This window comes from Platalea leucorodia, assembly GCF_965183815.1.
Source record: "Platalea leucorodia genome assembly, chromosome: 8".
NCBI lineage: Eukaryota > Metazoa > Chordata > Aves > Pelecaniformes > Threskiornithidae > Platalea > Platalea leucorodia.
The window spans coordinates 55,028,997-55,044,189 of record NC_138830.1 but is presented as its reverse complement, the minus strand read 5'-3'; the positions used below and the strand labels follow the sequence as shown (position 1 = coordinate 55,044,189).

At 55.3% G+C, this 15,193-nt stretch overlaps 1 protein-coding gene across 1 annotated transcript in view; it reads right to left on the bottom strand.

Annotated features, from left to right (window-relative positions):
- Positions 1 to 15,193, bottom strand: part of JPH3 (junctophilin 3) — a gene marked incomplete at both ends in the record, with an annotated part of 57,492 nt that overhangs the window by 5,468 nt on the left and 36,831 nt on the right. Inside the window, 2 exons of the mRNA XM_082319176.1 lie at positions 6,154 to 7,073; positions 12,535 to 12,659. Of these exons, the coding sequence (XP_082175302.1) occupies positions 6,154 to 7,073; positions 12,535 to 12,659 (1,045 nt within the window). The remainder of the gene's footprint in view (positions 1 to 6,153; positions 7,074 to 12,534; positions 12,660 to 15,193) is intronic.

The window sequence follows — 15,193 nt, the reverse complement described above, 5'->3', positions numbered from 1 at the left end:
CTTCGCGCATGTGGCGGCTCTTCCCGCGCCCGCTGCAGCCCCTGCGACGATGCTCAGACCTGGCTCATCTCTAAAGGTGCGATGGCAGCCGCGCGTCTGCAGGACTGATCCTCCTCCTTATTCCCGTGTAATTACCGCTTACGCCTGTATGGATGTGCGTATGTGCCACAGCCGTTTGGGACTGGGGTTTGAGCCCGTTTGGTTGAGATGAGAGAAATAAGGAAAACCCTTGCACGCCTGTGGTAGGAGACCTGGGGAAGGCTCCTGATGGGGACCTCCTCCGCCAGGGGAGGTTTAGGTTAGATTTTAGGTTAGACATTAGGAAAAACTTCTTCACCGAGAGGGTGGTCAAGCATTGGCACAGGCTGCCCAGGGAAGTGGTTGAGTCTCCATCCCTGGAGGTATTTAAAGAACGGATAGATACGGTGCTTGAGGACATGGTATAGATGGACTTGGCAGTGATAGGTTGACGGTTGGACTCGATGATCTTAAGGGTCTTTTCCAACCTTGACGATTCTATGATTCTAAGAAAATAATGGAAAAACCTGAAGGGGGAAGACTGAGAGGACCACAGGGATAAGCCGCAGGGTTTGGTCCCAAGAGGATAACCACAAAAAAGTCCCCAGGCCCCTTTCCCAGCAGACTGGTCCGAAGGCAGAGAGACGGGAGCATCTCTGTGCTCGGCATTGAGCCTGGTCTGAGATGCAGGTGAAACTTCACCATTCAAACAGCGGGTGTCTGTTCGGGACAGAGGAAACAGCCAGCGGTTATTTTAATCTCATTTTACACCCTTTAGGGCTAAAGGTGCCTAACTTTTCTGAAGAAAATGCTCCACCCCAAGGTCAATCCCTTCAAGAATAACCCCACAGCCGCTGGAAAAGGGAGCATCCGTCACCCGCATCGGCAGGGAGCTGCCACTTCTGGGGTTAGGGTTGCTGCCGTTTCTGGGGTTGCTGCGCTCCATCCACCCCCGCCTCGCTCCATCGGAGCTGGGCTGAGCCCCCTGCCCGGGCACCCTCCCTCGGCCCTGGCTCCGGCTGCACGGCGCGCTCCGGCAGAGCCCGGCGCTGGCTGCAGATTGGCTGCCTCCTCCTCACTTTCCCCAGCGACAGCAAAACCTGCTCAGAATATCTTGATGGAAAATACACCCCTCGCGCAGAAAGGGAGCGAGGAAGATGCTGCGGCTGCTGGAATCCCTCCCCGCCTCCCCGGCGGGTACCTGGAGGGGACAAGGGGATCTCTCTGAGATCCCCAACCCAGCAGATGCCTTGCAAACTCCATTTGCTGCAACTGCGTCCCCTGGTTTGTTTGCGGTGAGAAGCAGTACCGTTAGCAAACAGCTGAGACCACGGAGATTTTATCCGGCAGCATGTGACAACGGAAGAAAATGTCAGGGGCAGCTGGGGTGGGTTTTTTTTTGGCTGCTGCCCTACCGTCGGGCTTTCTTGGTGAGCTGAGACAGGGGGACTTTAAAGGGCCAAGCCTTTAGCCTACTCACATCTCCAGGGTGCCTTTAGTGAGACCACAGTGTGTCCCTAGAAGTCTTCATCTAAATACCCGTGATTGCTCCTGCTAAATGAGGACAGGCAGATGAATCAGGCTCGTGCCTGAGCACTGGCCCTTCTCGCAGGCATGCTGAGGACCTCTGTGCCTAAAACACTTATTTTCCCTTTTAGAAGCTGCAGATGTTCAGCACCTGCAGAAAAGGAGATGGATTCTTTTTTTTTTTTCCCCCCAACCCTAAAAAATGTGATGTGTTTTGTGCTGATGGATAAAAGGGTTGCTGGCATTTTAGAAAACCTCTTTCCCTTTCCAGTGTCTCAACAATTCCTTTTTTACTTTCCTGTTTTAGATCTTCTCAAAGGCTCTAGGAACCTGTGAAGCATCCAGGCACAGGCTTGAGGTTTGCGCCTCGTGGGCCTTTAAGGCCAGAAAGGATGGTGACGTTCATATAAGTCCCCTAATGTGACAACACCGACACCGGTCCTGGCGCTTTGGTGCCCGTTTTCATCTGCCCGAACGATGACCATTGATGTGAGTCTGTTTTGTGCACGCAGGGGTCAGTGCACACGGAGACACAGAAAGATCAGGTGGCTTTAAATGTAATTTTAAAGTGTTTGTATGACTGTAGGGCCGGCCTGATGACCCTGAAACGCCAAAGTCCCCTGATAGCAAACACCAAGCAGTGCTGAATTTCATCGATGTTATTGAGCGGTAGCCTCAAGAAATGACCTTTATAAGAGCAATTTTCAATTACTGATGTGCAGCCCTAAGGAAGGGGGGTTCTGAGAGCCTCTTTTTAACGGACTGGTGAAAAATGACCGAGCAGAACAAAGTTCCTATAGCTCATATAGCGACCTATGCGTCTGACTCCTCTGCGGAGGTCTGCATCCCCCCCTGGGCACACACTGCAAGGGGCTGGACACCAAGGGACCCCCCCAGCTGTTCCAGCCTCATTTCTAAGACAGAAATCAAGAGGTGCGGGGAGAGAAGTGATAATTTTAAGACCGCGTTTTTTGCAAGACCTGCATCCCCGCCCCGTTCCCGCGAGCAGCGACAGAGGTGTGCCGGCTCCCGAAGCTGGAGCTGGCACTCCAACGCAGAGCCAACCCACCGGGCTCACTGATGGCGTGTGTAGAGCTGCTTTGTGGCAGATGATTATTTTTAAAACAAGCTAACCTGTGAGGGTGACCTCAGTTCTGCACAGGGATACTCCAGGTAGGGCAAAAATAGCCCTCCTCAGCTAAGAGCATCCTTCTCGTTCATCGGCAGGCACCTTTCTGAAACAGCCCAGCTGCCTGGGAGATGAGAAATGCCCTTTTCAGTGAGCAGCTTCGCAGATGGCAGTGCTGTGGATCACAGGGAAGCAGGCTGTCATGCAAGCTGAAACGGCGTGGGCACAGACGCGTGCACGCACACGCGTGTGCACAGCCGGCCTTTCCCGGGAGCTGCGGTTTGCCTGCACGCTGGAGGCGAGCTGCTGGGAGTCGGAAGGGGAGGGGTATTTCAGGCTAGCATGAGAACCAGGGCTTTGGGGAAGTTGGGGAGCCTTAATTCTGCGTGAATAGATCTGGAGCGTGAGCAGGGTGCCGTGGTTTTTTGCAGGACCAAGCATGCCAGTGCCCTGTGTCGCTGAGCGTGCACAGAGGGAGGTGGATGTGGGGACTGGGGGACAAACCCTTCCCCCTTAGCTTTCCCCTCCTCTTCCTCAGGGACTCACTACACTTGCCGAAGTTTGCAATGCTTTGGGATCCTTGGCAGGTGCAGGCAAGGTCACGGCGTTAGGCAGGAACACAAATCACTGCACCTCCCGCTCCTCTCCTACACCTCCTTCCCCGGCTCCTGTCCGATGACCCCCCTCCCTGCCAGGCCACAGGGAACAAAACCCCGCTAGCACGGTGCAGTTCTTGCTAGAACAAATTGTTGCTGGCATTGTAGGTTATTTAAATCCACATATTATCTCTTCCTCTGTATTACATTAGCTTCCTCCCAAACCTTCGCCATCTGTTCCACCCTCGGTTATGAATGTGAGAAAACTGAACATGCTGCTTCACAGCTACAGCACTTTAAAAGTATGATGTGCATCCTAATGGCTTTTCTGTGCGCCTTTCCATGCAGGCTGTGCCCCTTCGTTATTGCCTGGATTCACTTGAAAGAGCCATTAATGTTATGTCGCATTAGCGGCTATTTACCTCCAGCGCTGCAGCTCAAGCCCTCCTCCCCGGGCGGGAGGTTTACGTGTGATGGCCCCGGCGCGCAGGCTGGGGTCTGCCTGCGAGGTGGGAGCCTGGCCAGCGCGTCCAACTTGAGCTGGGGTGGGGAGAGACACCAGGACCGCTTGTGCCAGCCATTTCCCCGAGGAACGCCTGGCCCTCAGCGATGATGGTTTCATTCCCCCTTTGGGACCCGTGTCCCTCCCAGCTCCCTGCCGCCGCGCGAGGTCACATTATCAAAGGTGCCGGACCACCGGCGAGTCCCACAGACTCCAACGGGGTTGATATCCGTGCGATTACTGCTGCTGCTTTTCCCCTCTGAAAGCCTGGCAGGCTCCTAATGCTGCCTGTCATTTCTCTAGTGCTTCACAGGCCCCTACGCTAGCAGGTAAGGACAGCCCGGTCTGGACTCGGCGCCCGCTGCTTTGCTCCCCGGTGTGTGCTCAGGGCTGGCTTCACTTGGAGCTCTCTTTTTTTTTTTTTTCTGGACTGGCAAGATGTGTCCTACGGTGCAGTCCACTGGCAAACACACTGTGTGGGTGCTTTCGAGCCTGCGACGAAGCTTGGAAGATGAATAGGAAGGCAGAAAGCTACAGGGCTGTGTGTGGGGGTGATTTATCCACAGCCACAGCAGGGAAACCGTGGCGGATCTGTAGTTTAGTCCTTCCTGCACCCCGGCTGCTCGCGGGCTGCAGATGCCACCGCTCCCTCCTCTCTCCCACCCGTTCGCTCTCATCCCTTGGCTGCAGGAGCCACCACCTTTGCTTTGCTGGCGGAGCTGTCAGCAGGCTGGAGGAGCAGGGATGCTGTAGGTATGGCAACAGGAATCATATATTACAGACCACCATGCCTCTAGCTCAAACTTCCAGCGTGACTGACAAACGTCATTTCAGCTTCATGATCCCTGTCTCCCAAACGACCCAGGATCATCCCCTGCTAACCTGGCAGGGTGATTTAGCTCCTGTCTTCTGCCGGAGCCTGAAATGTCACCACCTGGGAGTTACAGATTTTCCGTTTCTCCTGTGCAGGCCTGGCCTGGGCTGTGGGACGTCCAGCGGCGCGGGACCCCTCCAGCCCTGTGCGTGGCACTGACTCGACAAGGGGGCATCTGGAGCGGTGTTGGCTTCCCCACTGCTCCCGTCAGACCTCCCCATCGCCTCTCCCAGCAATGCCAAACCAACGGCGGGGAGAAGAAGTGAGGAAGCCGCTCTCAATGGTAAGTCCAGGAACGATCAAAAACCAGGGCTGGAAAGGACCTGAAAATCACACAGCTTGGCCTTCTCCCAAGGCAGGTTCAGCTCTATCCGAGCCATATCTGAGCTGCAGATGTCCAACCAGGTCTTAGACCACCTCCTCCCTCCCAGCCACCACGGCCTCCCTAGGCAATTTATTCCAGCCCTCAACTCACTGGGAATGGCTAATGGCTAACCGCTGCTTCTAAGGCTTGAATTTAAGCCCATTAATTCCATTCATCAAGAACAGATTATTCCCTTCCACTTTGCAGCAGCTGTTTTATGCGCTTGAAGATCGCTCTGGCTCCTCTTCCCTAGCCTGAACACCTCCAGCTCTTCCCAGCAGCCAGGTGTTAATGCCCAACGTCTCCTCGTCTCTCCCGCAATGAGGAGCCCAGGACTGGATGTCTCGCAAGGGGTTAAACTCCAAGCCCCACAAGCTGTGCTCCTGCTTAGGAAGCATACTTGTGCTCTTCACAGTGGAGTGGTAGTCAGAACTGACGTTTGGCTGTAATCTGCTATATCACCCCGATTTGCAGAGATCTAATAGCCCACTACCCTTGCTGTACTTGCCCGTTGCTTTCCTTGCCTAGGTGTCCTGCCTGAATTGCGTCCTCTTGACCGCAGTTTGCCAAGACCCTTTTGCAGCGCATCCCCCCACTGAGGGGCTTGTACCCCGCTCCTGGCTCAGCGGCATCCGCACACCAAAAAACACGAGCTGTACTGGACCGTGCGGATCGGTAGAGGAAAAGCCGAGCGATGGTTGGAATGCAACCTCTGCTCCGTGACCATGGAGCGTGGCTCTTGGGCCAGCGTGAAGTTCTGTTGCCATAACCTAACCACAAGGAAGCATCACCGACACCTTGCCTATTCCTGCAGCTTTCCCACCAGGTGAATGCTCAAAATCCCAGCAATAACGTATTTTATTGCTGGCCCTGGGGCTGGGTTGCAAAACAAACTCAAACTTGCTGCTCACATCCTTCAGCAAAAAACCTGCTGTTGCCACCAAGACAGTCTGCGGAGAAAACCCCACGCCAGCTTCCAGCCCACGCTGGATGGGAGAAGGGAGGAGGGGGGATTCAAGGCACAAACCCACGGTAATTTGGGGGTCAGCTCTGCCGACCTCGCTTTCCGCTTGGCTGCAGCACCACAACAGCTCTGCACTGGGTTTCTCGGCCAGATTTCAACACAGAATTTTGCCTACTTACCGTACTGGATTTGAGCGCATCCCCATTGTCCTCTTCAGATTCTAGTGCAACAGGTAAGGATTTCTGTGGCGGGGAGAAGGTTAAGTCCCACCTTAGTAGCCGAGGTTCAGCTTTGTCCCCGAATCTCAGGTTTTCCAGTTTCTGCACTGTGGGCTCGGCAGAGGAAGCTGGCCTGAAATTCTCTTTGTTCTGGGATTTAGACCTCAGTCTCTGAACCCCGAAGCCCCGGTCTTCCCCGCGGTGGTCGTCAGCCATGCTCCTGCAGGGTCCCCCTTTGCTATAGTGTCTTTTTTGGGTGTGAATCTCTTGCATATAAGAATCCATCCTCATGAGGGGCTTCATCTCCATCTCATAATTGCTCATCTTCTCCTCGTCCAGCTCAAGCAGTTTGGAGCTCCCTGAGCTGTGGTTGTGGGACCTGTGGTGGGAAGTCCATGAAACCGTGGCTGGGGAATCTGTCCACCTCTCTCTTTGCTTGTGGTTGGAGGCCGAGTGTTTGTGTCCTCCACTCCGACCTCTGTAGTCTTCAGGGACGGAGGCTGACCCCAGCTGACCGCTGCGCAGCGTCCCGCTTCTCACGCCGCGAGTCCCGCCGACCTTCTCTTCGCTCCAGCTGTTGGGGCGCAAGTAATCCCCGCCACGTCCCTCCAGCAACATCTGGATCTCCCCACCCCTCTCTTCATCCACCGAGACCTGCCTGGAGAAGTGAGCGCTCTTGTTCCTGCAGGAAGGACCCAGGGGCGGCGTGGAGGAGGGACTGGCAGGGAAGCTCTGCAGCGGGCTGTCATCGGGAGTCAGGTCGGACGGGGTGGTCCCTTTGCGGTACAGCTCGGGGCTCTCTTGTTGGAGAGGCGTCCCGGTGGAGAGGACCTCAATGTCATCGCTCGAGTTCTGGCGCTTCGGTCTCTGGCATTCGAGCCCTTTTTGTGTAGTCGTTAAGAGAAAAAAGAGAGGGAGAGAGAAATGCAACAGGATTATTTCTATTCTGTGGGCGCCCACCAGGTTTTTCATGTCAAAGAATAGGGCTGAGAGCGTTGGCCGGCAGGGAAACCGCGGGGCACGAGCAGGACAGCAGCAGCGTAGCACAATAAACAGCTCCTGCTACCAGACCAGGAGAAAAGGCATCGCTGGTTTTACACCAAACCTGCGGTCACCCCCAGCACCCGCAGAGCAGCGCGGTGCGAGCGGCTGCAGCCCGGCACGGGAGACGGTCTGGCATCAGCTGCCGCTGTTGTCAAGACAGGGGCGTTTTGCAGTAAGGTTGTGTTTGTCCGCTGCTGTAAACCCAAGGGCTACCAACCCTTTTAGAAGCCACCTGGCACCGCTCTGCCTCTCATTTCCAGCTGATTCAAACAGGCTCAACGGCGGCTGCTCCTTGAGCACCCGCATTCTCGCCGCCTCTGCCGCCCGTGGGCACCCTGCTTGCTTGGGGACATGCGTGGAGGACCGTGTAAGTGAAAGGACTTGCGATAGTTCTGCAGCCCTGCTCAAAAGCAGCCTGCGTTGCTCCGTGGCACCATTCCTGCGCTGTGCACGCAGTCACTCTAACCCCGCTAAGGGGCTACGGCCATGTCCATTGACCTTGTTTTTGGGGGATCTATCTGACCGCCTTTTCCCATCAGCTCCAAACCCGGTTCACAGACACAAGAGGGGAAATCTGAGATGCAGCCGGTGGCAGCCCAGGGCTCACCCCATGCCCTGTGCCCGTGCGTGCCGGGCGCTGCTGGGATCACCCCGCGCCTGGCTCGCTGCCGGCAGCCTCCACACCCCTCCCTGGCTGGGAAGCACATCGGCTTTGCAACTGCATGGTTTCGGAAGGGAAATCTCACCTCGAAGCTTTCACAGGGAGACGGTCCCATCTGGGCAGATGTGCAAGCCTCTCATTAAATAAAAACCCCACAAACGATATATCAAACAGCTTTCCTGCCCCATAGAAGGAGGGCATGGACATTTCCCCACTCAGCTCCCCGTGCTGGACGTGAGGTGGTCGTGCCTCACGTGTTTAGGCAGGAGCAAGGCAGCATGTTCAGTACAATATAAACCATCATCCTTATTTCATCGCGCCGAATGCACTCGGTTCCCTTTGAGCCCAGAGCCCACCCCAGACGGTGGCTCCCTGGGGACAGGGACGTGGGGACGGGGGCTTTAAGAGCGGTTGAGTGTCTTCTGCTGGAGGTGACCAGCTGGCAAGAAACACATCGCTTCTCCGGACAATAAAAAAACCCCTGCAACTTATCAATCATTGAGGAAACACCAAATTATTTCAAGAAGGTGCAAGCTAATAGTGATTAATTCTCATTTTACTCTCTCAAGGCATAGTTGTTCCCAGCTAAAGCCATGCTAAATTACGTGAATAATTTGATAAATATATTAACTGCCTAATGCCCCTGAAATGCATCTAATTGCAATTGCTATGGCTAGACAAGAAATGAGTCTCAAAAAAGGAAGAACTCAATTTCTTACCATGGTTTAAAAATAAATGCTCTGAAGCGCCTGCTCTAATCTCGCCACTTCTGCTGAGTAATTTTCTCTACTGCATCTACTGGGGGAGCTGCTGCCGCCGGGACGTGCCTTTGCCCGCAGCCATCCCCGCGTCCCACCGCGCCGTGGTCCGGATACGTGCGGGGGATGCCGGGAGCATGGGGATGGATGTCCCCATCGAAGCACTTGCAGGGGAGGTAAACAGTAACAAGGCTGCTTGGAAATCTCCGACAGAAGCAATTTCTCGATGGGAAATTGGTCTTCTAATGACTGTCAATTTTTTTGGTATTATTTGCCACAGAAAATTCCGTTCGTGTTTTGGGACAATACTCCGATAGTTCAGTCTTAGTTCGTTCCCTGTGTCTCTGTCTGTGGGAGGCTGAACCTCCCGGGGTTTTATCTGGGGCCCCCGAGCAATCCTCGTACTGGTGGGAAATCGTGGTGAAGGAGGAAGGTGGAGTTCAGCCCCTCCGTTTTCACGCGGAATAACTGTCTCTGGGGAAAAATACTGATTTTGTGGCTGTTGTTGAGATGTTCCCATTCTAGCCTTCCCTTTTCGCAGCTGGGAAACTGAGGCAGGGAGAAAATAAATGGCTTCATATGAGAAAGCTGTCAAGTCAGTTATCGAACCGGGCTCACCCAAGACTTGGGGAGTCTCTGTTCGTCTCAGGCTGGAGGTGCAGGGACTTGAAAGCTTCCCACCAGCTCCAGTGACTCCAAAGCCAATCTCCAATGGCACAACCAGCCACAGCCTCGCTACACTCGCTGCTCCTCCGCCTTAGCTCCAACCCGCGTCTTCCCTGGCCCCCCAAACCCCACGATGGAGGCAAGAAAGCCCAACGATGCTCCAGCATCCTCACCCCAGAGACCCACCCCAGGGACCACGTTATTAAGCACCCTCTCGTCCTAAACCTTTCCCACCCAAACCTGCAACGATCTGAGCTAATTCCGCCTCTCCACAGGTTAATTCCCTGAGTTTTGCAGCCCCAGGCTGGGGCCTGTGGACGAGCAGGGGCCAGCAATGCTGGGGCCCGGCTGCCCCTCCAGCCCCGGCACCCTGCGGGGATGCAGGCATTTCCTTGCGGAGGAACTCGACAGATGCACGGTGCCGTCTTGCCGGCTTTCAACACCCGAGGATGTGCAACAATTACTCTGAGCTAAAATTAGTCACGGAGCACGTGATGTTCCTGGAAGAACAGTTGTGAGAGCGCAAAGGAGGATGCAGAGCACCAAATCTGGATTTCCAGCAGGATTGAGGCAGCCGTGCCTGGCCGTGGTGTCTTCAAAGCCATGCATGTGCCCCTGAGGACCCACGTACGGGATTTGGGAGCTGTGCTGAGCTCCTGCCTCTGCCGCTGACGTGCTGCCATCACCCTGGGGGAGTCACTTCACCAGCACTGTCCAGCCCATCGGCTGGCCCCGCTGGCAGCCACGGCCGGGGCGTCCGGCAGAGCCAGGAACCGGGGAGGCACAACCGCAGCGAGCGTGATGGGGATGTGGAAGATCCCCCCCAGCAGACAGAGATGGAAAACCACAGGGGAGAGGGTGATAGCGGGTACTGCCCAGGGATATTTTTGGTTTTTCTGGGTAAAGGCCTTGCGGCACTGCTGTGGCAGAGTCTGGGGTTGCTGGAGCCGGCACCAGTGCCGGCCGGTCTGGAGTCTGTGTCTGTTCAAACAGGGGCTGCGCTGCGGGGATGCTCTGGGCCAGGATGCCGGCGGGGCTGACGCTGAGGTGGGCGTGAAAACCCCTGTGATGCTGTGAAGGTGGGTGGCACACAGCACCCACAACACTGTGCAAAGTGGGCACATCCAGCACCCACGATGCTGTGCAAGGGGGGCACATCCAGCACCCACAACACTGTGCAAAGTGGGCACATCCAGCACTCACGATGCTGTGCAAGGGGGGCACATCCAGCACCCACAACACTGTGCAAAATGGGCACATCCAGCACCCACGATGCTGTGCAAGGGGGGCACATCCAGCACCCACAACACTGTGCAAAGTGGGCACATCCAGCACTCACGATGCTGTGCAAGGGGGGCACATCCAGCACCCACGGCGCTGAGCAAGGGCGGGCGGCATGTAGCGCCTGCAGCACGGTGCACGGCGGGTACGTGCAGCCCATGCAGCGCCCTGCGGCGTGGCGGCAGCTCGCCCCGTCCGTGCTGCAGCGCCCTCCCAGCCAGCCGCCCCCCCGGCCCTCTGCAGCCTGAGGTTACGGGGTCTGCGGCCGCTCGCAGCTATTATCCGCCTGACTTGGTCCACAGGCGCTCCCGGGGTTCCCGACCCATCGTGGATGGAGTGTTTGTTTTTTAATGTGCTCTAAGTGGAAACTCCTCCTCCCCTCCCTTCACAACCCGCCCAGATATGAGCACCAGAAACATCAAGCCCCAACACAAGTCAAGCACCATGTCGCCGTCTAGAAGCTAGTAAAAAATGTATTACCTAAAAATATCTTTTCAAGAGGTGATTTAAAACAGCAAAGTCTCTTGGCGAGAGGAAATGGAGATGAGGAATATCTCAGGGCTGAAGAAGCCCCTGGGACCACGCAGCCCTGCAAAAAAGCTCAGATCTCTGGTATACAAATTGGACCTCTGCAGGAGGAGAAATGCCGAGGGGTGTTTGAACAGGGCTGTGCCTTTTTCCAGCGAGCCGAGAGCTGCACGGGGCTCGGCTGCGAGGGGCTCTGCCCCCCGAAACGCCCATCCCCACGCGGCCGTGTCTTGGGTGGGGGTTCGCTACGCACATCCAGCTCAGGCAGGTTCACGGCTGGAGCCAGACCTCAAACCCCGTCTGGCTCATCGCTGCCAAGCCGTGGGATGCCCCCAGCCGCCCCCGCAGCTGCGGTGAAGTGAGGACTCGTGCATGGGCCGGCTGGGCCAAAAGATGCGACGATCCCTTTTCCCCGGCCTCGGGGAACGGCACCGCGACATGAGTCACTGGCACCAGCCCCTGGAGCAATTAAACCGAATGAGTAATCTTCAGTTAGAGAGCTGGAAGGGGGAGAAAATAATGATAGACACCTCCTAATGAGGGTTCGGTGCAGGAAAACTTTGGAATAAAACCATTCACATATATTAATTACTATGTTAATTATTGCTGTGGGGACTTGGAGCTTTCCACTCCCACTCGCAGCAGCCCCTCTCGCGCCCGGATAGGCACAGCCTTCGCGGGGCGAATCCTCCCTGCGCGCCCGCCGGTTGCAGGCCCCTGCCCGACCGCGGCTTTGCTTCGGCTTCCTCCTCCCTGAGCCTTTGCTAAGCCCGAGCCTCTTCTCAATGAGCAAAAATTCAGACAAACCATGAAGAAATGTCGAAGATGATGGAGGGAAGGAAGAGCCACCAGGCAAACCTCAAATGCGCGTTTCTCTGACACCTTTGCAGGCACGTGCAACTGGTTTGCACACCCAAGTGAAAGACTGGGTACCAACACATGCTGCCCCAGCTCTGCAAGCCCAAGCATTCAAAAGAAATCATGAATGAGGCTCTAAAAGCCACGGGGGTAAAATCAGTGCCCACCTCTGGAACCATTTCTGTTTGTATTTTGCTTTTGGAGCTCTTGTTGGGTTTTTTCCGTGCAACCACTGAGGACTACGAATTAAAAAAATGGGGGTGTTTTGGTATGAAAAGAGGAGATCCCTGTAATAACAGGACTGCACAGGGTGGAAGTGTTGACTATTGAAAACCCTGTGCTAAATCCTCCGAAAGCTGGTGTTACGGGGTGGTTTCCCACCCCAAGGGTCCTGGTGAGGATCGGGAGCTGCGGGCACAGACCGAGCCTCTGCGCAGGGCTCATTTTTGGGGAATTTTGGGTCTCTGCAGAGCCGAGAGGGGCAGAGAGCGGCGTGGGGCAAAAGCCGTGTCCGCGGGGCCAGCCGGCACGGCAGCACGCACTGACCGTTTTCCCTGTGCTGGAAGGAAGGCGAAAACTCTTTGGCAGTGATCCTGGCGATCCGCGCTTCCTCCTGAGCTTTCTGCGCCGCCGTCACAGCCGCCTCCGCCTTGGCCCTGGAGTGAGAGGTCCTGCAAGGCAACCAGAGAGACAAGGACCGCGTTAGGCAGCTTCCCTCTGCAGAGCGAGGCACAGAGAACCCCAAATTGCCCCCACGAAACCCTTTTGCTCTGACCCCCTTTGGCTGCGATGGAGGACCCACCGCCGGGAGCTGGGGCTTGTTGGGGAATGGGTGATGTTACATTGATAACATGTTCATGAACTGCTTCTCAGTCTGCAAATCACCCAGGCAATTTGGAAACAGGGACAGGATGCTTTGGTCCCCAGGGGATGCATCACCCTGAAGCAGGCGGGTCCCCTCCATCACGCGTCCCTCGGCGGGGGACCCCAGCCCGGCAGACGGCTGCAGCAACCTCTGCGTGCATCTCCCGTGAGCCTCTGGGGCTGAAGGCCTGAATTTAAAGCCGGTGGGTTTTTTATAACCAAAAACATTTGCTTTTGGATGAAAAAGTGAAGATTTCCACCCCCGCCACCACACGTTTTGCGTAAAACACTGGATGTAAATACAAGCGCGGCTTGTCACCGAGAGCAGAGGTAGGAGCGGGGGCTCACCATCGGTACCGCCTCTACCACCCCCGTTATCGGGGCATTTTTTTTCACTCTGGATGAGCAGCCGTCCCCTGCACTCACCCGTTACCAGCGATTCCTCAGCCACTCCTGTTTGATGGTATTTCATCCCATCGCTCAGGATTTACACCCTCTTATACAGCCCCTCTGCAGCGTTCCTGCGAGCATCCTTCGGAGGCTGGTTTGCCCCTTCCCCTTAGCTGAGCTATCGAGGCACTTTTTTAAAAAAAATGTCTGTTCCTACCCACCCTGGTGCAGGCAGCGTTATAAATAGCTCAGCTGATTTCTTTTCCCTCCAAAATCAGGCCCTCCATCTCCTTTAATCATGTTTTTTTTTTTCTGCCGCTCTCTGAATTCCCTCTAATTTTTCGACATCTGCTCGGAGAGGAGTGCCATTTCTGACAGGCTCCTATAAATGGAAAATAGGGCTAGTAACGTGCCTGGCGTTGCATCGTGCAGCACAAGCCGGGGATACGAAACCGGGTGTGCGTGCATCTGTGTGCCGTCACCCCTCTGAGCCCCAGTGAGACGCTTGGTCCCTGCTCCCAGACCTGACCTGTCACTCGTTTTCAAGTGCTGGCAAGTTGTCTTTGCTTTGATAAGTGCTTTATTTATATAAATTCGCTGCTTTGGAGTAACTGAGGGAGTGGATAGGACCTGTTCTCCCAGAGCTATCGAAGGTGGTGGAGGGGCTGCGGCGGTGCTGCTGCAGGTCCCGCAGGTCCCGCAGGTCCTGCAGGTCCTCCATGACTGATGCAACCAAAAATTGGTTTTAAATGCTTTTTTTACCCGCCCTGGGTCCAGTGCTCACTCTGCTCAGCACTCATGCAGGGTTGGAGGAGAGGACAAGCACGTTACAGCCCCATCCCCTGGCAGGTATCCCAGTTCAGCTCTTTTAGGAGGAGCAGGGATGCTCCGAGCAGGAGCTGCAGCAAACTGCTGGGAGAGGAGGCGCAAACTGCCCCCGTCGTTTGGCACAAATGTGGTCGGTGGGAAAGGCTGGGGCGTCAGACCTGCCGATTAAACCACCCCAGTGCCACGGACGGTGCCCCCTGAGGCTTAAAATTAAGATGCTGACTCTCTGAGGCTGTTAAAACGGCTGGCATCTTCCGCGGGAGATTCTCAGTGATCTGGATGTTGGCTCCCAAAGATCCCCCATCCGTCTGTCCGTCCGCCATCTCCTGGGACTGGAAACTGTTCAGGGAAGGGACTGTCCCTCCCGTACTGCAGCACATTTATACAGCAGGCTGCCGGTCCCCGCTGGCCTGCTACAAAGGATTAATAATGTCTGATAGAGTCTGGACCAAACTCAGCAGGCAGGATTACAGGCTGCCTCCCTAAACTCCTTCCCCGGAGACGCGACTGGAGGCAGTTATCTGTCACTTCTTGCCAGGGAAAGAGGCTGGAAGTGCTGAAAAGCAGCTTGTGCCACTTCCAAGGGTCCCGGGGACACACGAAGGTGTCTGCAGAGCTGGAGGTTATGCTGGAAGAGCATACGTGGAGCCACCACCCAAGCCGTGCTCCCCTCTCCAGCATTCATCACCACCTCTCCCCTTTTTTCACCAAAATGGGTCTAAATCACCATCCCTAGGGGATGGATGGATTTCCATCCCCGGAAAACTCACTCCAGCTACTTCTGGACTAGTTCATCCCTGTGGACTCCATGATCAGACCAGGAAGAGCAGCAACTATGGGCTTTGGCCCAGAAAGGGTTAAAAATCCATCACATTAATTAAGCCATCTCCGATCTAAAATATACTGAATAGCCACAAAGCGGATAGAACACCGAGCGCTGCGCAGAGGCGCGGGCAGGCTTAATTGTTTGTAATGCTCTCTAAGATGCTTGGAGGAGAGACGCCGTCGGAGTGAAAAGCAGAATTATGGTGATCTATACATTGCATAATAAAATACATAAGTATTCCCAAATAAATGCAAGTAATCCAGTTAGTGTTCGCATGACTTTGTCACATACTAAATT